Below are 5,156 nucleotides of genomic sequence, written 5' to 3'. Positions count from 1 at the left end.
TCGAACCGGCGACCCTCCAGTTCACAAGCGGAAGCTCTACCCACTGAGCTACTGCCTCCCTGTTCAGCTCGTCAGCACCCCGTAATGCAGAAGGAGGAGATCATTGTAATTGCAGCAGTTTGCAGTCTGATTCCTCATGTCGTCTATTTTGGGCCCAGACCCACAGAATCATTGCAATTCAACGTCTAACATGATGTGCAAACAAATCCTCATTCAGCCGCTCATACAGACGAGTGTTACTCTGCACTCACCAGTTTTACTTGAGAAGTTTCCAACAGAACAATACCTAAAAGTAATCCTATGCATTTTTTATAAATCTCTGACACGATTGCCGTTTCTTATCCCTCATTTCTCCAAAGAAGTCTTTGTAGGTGAGCCGTGTCCTCTGAATCCCAGGGGCCCAAGTCTTTTAACCCTCCCTCTCTCCCTCATTTTGTGTGATCTCCTTCATCGGCAGCGACATCGTGGCGGCCTTGGCCTTGGTGTTGGCGCTTATGGTGTACAGGCTGTTGTCGTTGATGCTGTTGGAGGCGTGGCAGAGGCCCGGACCGAAGCAGACCGTGGCCAGCTGCTTGACCTCCCTGTTGAAGTTTTGGCTGAAGATGTAGTAGATGAGGGGATTGTACACCGTGGAGGTCTTGGCAAACAAGCACGGCAGGAGGGTCACCACGGGCGGGATGCCGTCGCTGCCCTTTAAGGCCGACCACATGCTCACAGCGGCATACGGCGTCCAGGAGCACATGAAGCCCACGCTGATCAGAACAGCAATCTGAAAGACAAAGAAATCACTCAAACCTATAGGATCTTTGGTAAATCCTCCACATCTACTGCCCATACGTTTACATGCACACAGGACTGATTGTTTGTCTGCGATTAAGGTAAATTATGCGTAACGCCTTGCAAAATAACATTATGAGGAGAGAGAATGCAGGAGAAGGTTTCTGTCTCTGAGACCTTCACATGCCTGAGTAAACTCATTTAGAAAGGCATAATAGAGGTCTGTGGGGTTAATAATCACATTTAGCTTTGGACTGCTTTCACTAGCATTTTGGTGAATACATGACAGTCATGACATACGTCTCAATTATAAAAGTATAACATGCGTGTAGCTATATGGCTCTGTTCACGGCTGAGTGCAGAGGTCAATAACAGCTGTCGTCCCCAGGCAGAGCACTCACTCTCAAGAGCCTGCGATGGAGCCTGATGGCTTTGCCCACCCGATTCCTGTTCAGCGAGTGTTTGTAGGTGAGGTAGAGCTTGATGGCGATGCCAAAGTAACAGCAGATGATGACGACGCAGGGCCCGATGAGGTTGAAGGAAGACAGGGAGATGAGGAAGGTGAAATCGCCCTCATTGTTCAGTTGCCCCCAAGCGAGGGAGCAGGAGAGACCGAAGGGTTCCAGACCATAGCGTCCCCAGCCCAGTATGGGGAACAGAGCCCAGAGCAGACCGTAGACCCAGATCCACATGCACAGGACCTTGACCATCACCCAGCTGATCCTGTCCTCTACAGACAGAGAGAAAGGTGCGTATGTCAGAATGCTGGGCTGCACATCAGACATTAGTTTTGTTGGAAATGTAATAGAAATATTCTCCTGATCTCATCTCTGTGGGTAAATACTCACTGGGGGATTGCATATTGAGGGAAACTACAAAGCGCACTGTGGCCAGGACCGTCAGGTTCATGATGCTGGCCACGCCGAAGAAGAATCCCATCATGCCGTAGTAAGTGCAAGTGCTTTCCCCCCCGAGCCAGCGGTGGTTCCAGGCGGAGGCCACGGCCAGCGGGTACATGGTGATGGCGGCCCCCAGGTCTGTCACCGCCAGGTTCACACTCAGCAGCTCTGGCGGCTTCATCCTCGATGATCTTTTGAAAGCGATGACGAGGACCAGCAGGTTTCCCACAATGGAGAGCACAGCTGAGAGAGACAGGAGGAGGAGGGGGAGGAGGAGGGGGAGGGGGAGGGGGAGGGGGAGGAGCGGGGAATGGGGAGAAGCAGGTGACGAGGTCAGCACGTCGTTCATTCCATCGTTGGAGTAGCTAGATAATGAGTGGAGAGCAATGTTTGTCAGGGCCTTTCTCAGCGTGCTCAAGTGCCAATTAGATGAAATGGATCATAACCAAACAGCTCGACACCCTCTGCTCCTCTTTAAGCCTCAGGAGAAATCTGTAATATGTAACATGTTTGATCTTTGTGCCCGCCATCTTTAAATACTAATGGGTTAATTACAGCGAGCCATTTACTGTCAAAGCCATAAGAGAACTGAAGTAAGAATCCGTCATCCTCAGAGGTAAGAAACCTGTAGAGCCCTATTAGACACAGACGGGTCAACGTACGGTCTAAAGCCTTGATATAATGAAGATACATGACTTCATTCTGTGTCCATATAGCTGTGGTTGCTGTATTTAACACACAGTATGGGTAAAGAAGTGACATTCACATTCCAAACTCTCCTTTACGTTTAAATAAGCGATCTAACCCTATAAATATACGGTAAATACCCTTTTACAATAGCTCCTTACATATTGTACATGTAAAGGTAACACACACAACCGAGTGCAGATTTGTGGCTGAATTATGTGATTGGTCGCCCACACACACACACCTACACACACACACACACACTGTTGCATATCCTCCTTATCATTCGTATGTAAATGCTTCTCTCTTGGCCTTCAGTAGGTGTGTTGTCACAATAGTGTGTATAATAGAATAGTTTGTCCTGGCTGTGTTGGGGGTTTACTCATACATGTGTGTACATGTGTGTACACAGAGGGAGCTCCATATGGGCGCTTACAGTATGTTTATTTGTTATACTTATATTATGTTTCTATTCTTCGGGTAAATTAGATTGAGACTGTGTGTGCTTAACGCAGGCGCGCGCACACGCACACACACACACACACACACACACACACTCAATCACTCAGCAGTGCTCCTTTCTTTCATCCTGCTTCCCTTTAGTCTGCTTTGTGTTCTCGACCCTCTTCAGATGGATTAGACACACACACTGCTCCCTGTTTCCCTTGATATGAATACATTCATACAGGAATTCAATATTTAACTAAATAATAAATACATGAAAGTCATTTGCTTTTGTTTTCATCGGAGCAGCCCTTCTGTTTTTGTCTACCATGTAAAGTACAACAGGATGAAAATCAGCCCGTTGATATTTGTATTATTAGTACAGTAGATGTCATGTTTCTGTTAGTAATAGTAATGATAGTAATGGTAGTAGTATAATAGCAGTAGTATCTCACCTACAACCAGCAAGTAACATCCCACGCCGATGTCCAGCTCCGGAGACAGCTTGGAGCGGCTGATGTTCATCGTGACGAGCGACCGAGGGGAGACCCAGTTAGTGATCCGGCGCGTCAGGTGCACCTGTCCTCTGTGGCGGGGAGCTGCGGCGCAGGCAGGCGGTCAGCGCGGCTCCATCCTGCGGCGCGCTGAGTCCGCACGGCTCCGCGGCGCGTCGATCATTTATAAGCGCGGCGGCGGCGGATGCGGTGGATGCGGCGGCGGGGCTGCGACCCAACGTCCCCACAGAGCGAAGCGGTAAAACTTTTAGATTTGGACAGATGTTACTTGTCTTTCTCCTTAACTGAATGAAGAAAATGAGACTAAAAACGTCTAAATTAGTCCTAAGTATGCCGGTGACGTGGTTGCGCGCTCTTTCTTATTGGCTACAGACGGCTGGACTGCTCCTCAGCCAATGAGCCTCCTTCATGACTTCCCTTCCTCGCACCTGTTTCCCCATCTTCCCTATTCAGCCTCCCTGTAGGAAGCAGCCATTTTTTTAATTTGCCCCCCTGCCGGGTTAACCCTCATGTGGCTGAAGCACTGAAGCCTGATGAAGTGCTGCAGGTAAACAAACTGCACACCACACAGAGCAACACCAGCTTCCATGTGCAGCAGCATTTATCAGCTGCATGCGTGCCACAGTGTTTCTGTTGGAAGCAACAACAAAGCAGGGATGTTGTCACCACAATCAAACACACTGCATCTCTGACACATTTGCTGTTTGTTTAGCCCTCGGGTCAGTGGTAACAGCTGGAGGCAGAACTTCTTCACATCGCCGCTTCCGGTCCCACGCTGCTCCCCCCCTACTCTTTGAACCACTGGCGTAATGTTTTAAAATATATAGAACAACAAAGATTTTGCCTCTTGTTTTTATTGTAACAACATTTTGACACTGACAGTCACACTGCAGTGGAGACACGATGGCGGCTGCAGGCACAAGTGTGTCTGTGGACGACCTTCATCTCCATGTGCGGAGAAGCGTTCAATGTTTCTCTCTGAGCCGTCTGCGTCCCTGCGTCCGGAAAGAAATGCTCTCCCAGAATTCCATTGTTGCGTGTCAGTGATCTGCACTGACCGGACAGGCCGCCACAAATGATGTTCCAGACAGACTGATTAGACGCCGCCGCAACCAGAGTTCAAGGCAATTTATAAGAGAAAGAAATGGATGTTGAAATGATCAGAGCTTTTGATGGATGACCCCGAACAGAATGTCACCGCCTTCAGCTTCCAGACATCATCGAGACCTCATCCCGATTGATCTTTAACCCTCCAAACTAGATTCAGATCAAGACAAACCTGGAGTGTGTGTGTGTGTGTGCGTGTGCGTGTGTGTGTGTGTGTGTGTGTGTGTGTGTGTGTGTGTGTGTGTGTGTGTGTGTGTGTGTGTGTGTGTGTGTGTGTGTGTGTGTTTGTGCAGGCCTTGTCACAGGGAAAGACACGTGAATGCATGTCCACTGTCGTGTGACCGGGAAGGAACACAGAGACTTCATCTTCCTCGCACAGCTGCGGTTAGGAACGAGAGGTGACGTCATCGCTCTTAGCTGTCTGGCCGTCATTTCATCAACACTTGAGCTCCGAACAGTCCTCCACTCCTGCTCTGCTCCAGGATCTGACACGTAGGAGATGATGCCCCTCCACACTGAGCCTAATGAATATGGAGATGCTCCTTACTTGTGGCTAGAAATAAAAAACGTGAAGCGGGCGCTTGTGTTTGCATTAGGAATGGCGGCGATTAGAACGTGCAGAGCTTGCAGTTTAGATTCTTACCAGTGCCTTCCTGGTGCTGATTGTTGCTAATTGTGCTCCATTGGTCCCTGGGGCACCAAGCTCACAAACAGGATGGAAGGCACT

At 49.0% G+C, this 5,156-nt stretch overlaps 1 protein-coding gene across 1 annotated transcript; it reads right to left on the bottom strand.

Moving 5' to 3' along the window:
• Positions 1–409: 409 nt before the first annotated feature.
• Positions 410–3,332, bottom strand: opn8b (opsin 8, group member b). Its single transcript, XM_076160132.1, has 4 exons — positions 3,263–3,332; positions 1,626–1,919; positions 1,179–1,507; positions 410–769 (listed from the first exon to the last, which is right to left on the bottom strand). Exons 1-4 carry the CDS (start codon positions 3,330–3,332, stop codon positions 410–412), a joined length of 1,053 nt encoding a protein of 350 aa, XP_076016247.1.
• Positions 3,333–5,156: the final 1,824 nt, after the last annotated feature.

This window comes from Genypterus blacodes, unplaced genomic scaffold (genome assembly GCF_046128005.1).
Source record: "Genypterus blacodes isolate CSIRO-AG114 ecotype Tasmania unplaced genomic scaffold, CSIRO-AGI_Gbla_v1 ptg000104l_1, whole genome shotgun sequence".
NCBI lineage: Eukaryota > Metazoa > Chordata > Actinopteri > Ophidiiformes > Ophidiidae > Genypterus > Genypterus blacodes.
Note: the sequence above shows the minus strand (reverse complement) of the source record. Positions and strands in the feature narration are given on the sequence as shown.

Coding starts and splice junctions, on each gene's coding strand:
- opn8b (XM_076160132.1), bottom strand. CDS start 3,332: ATGAACATCAGCCGCTCCAAGCTGTCTCCGGAGCTGGACATCGGCGTG. Junction 1,920..3,262: donor ATGTTACTTGCTGGTTGTAG/GTGAGATACTAC, acceptor TGTCTCTCTCAG/CTGTGCTCTCCATTGTGGGA. Junction 1,508..1,625: donor CCTCAATATGCAATCCCCCA/GTGAGTATTTAC, acceptor CTCTGTCTGTAG/AGGACAGGATCAGCTGGGTG.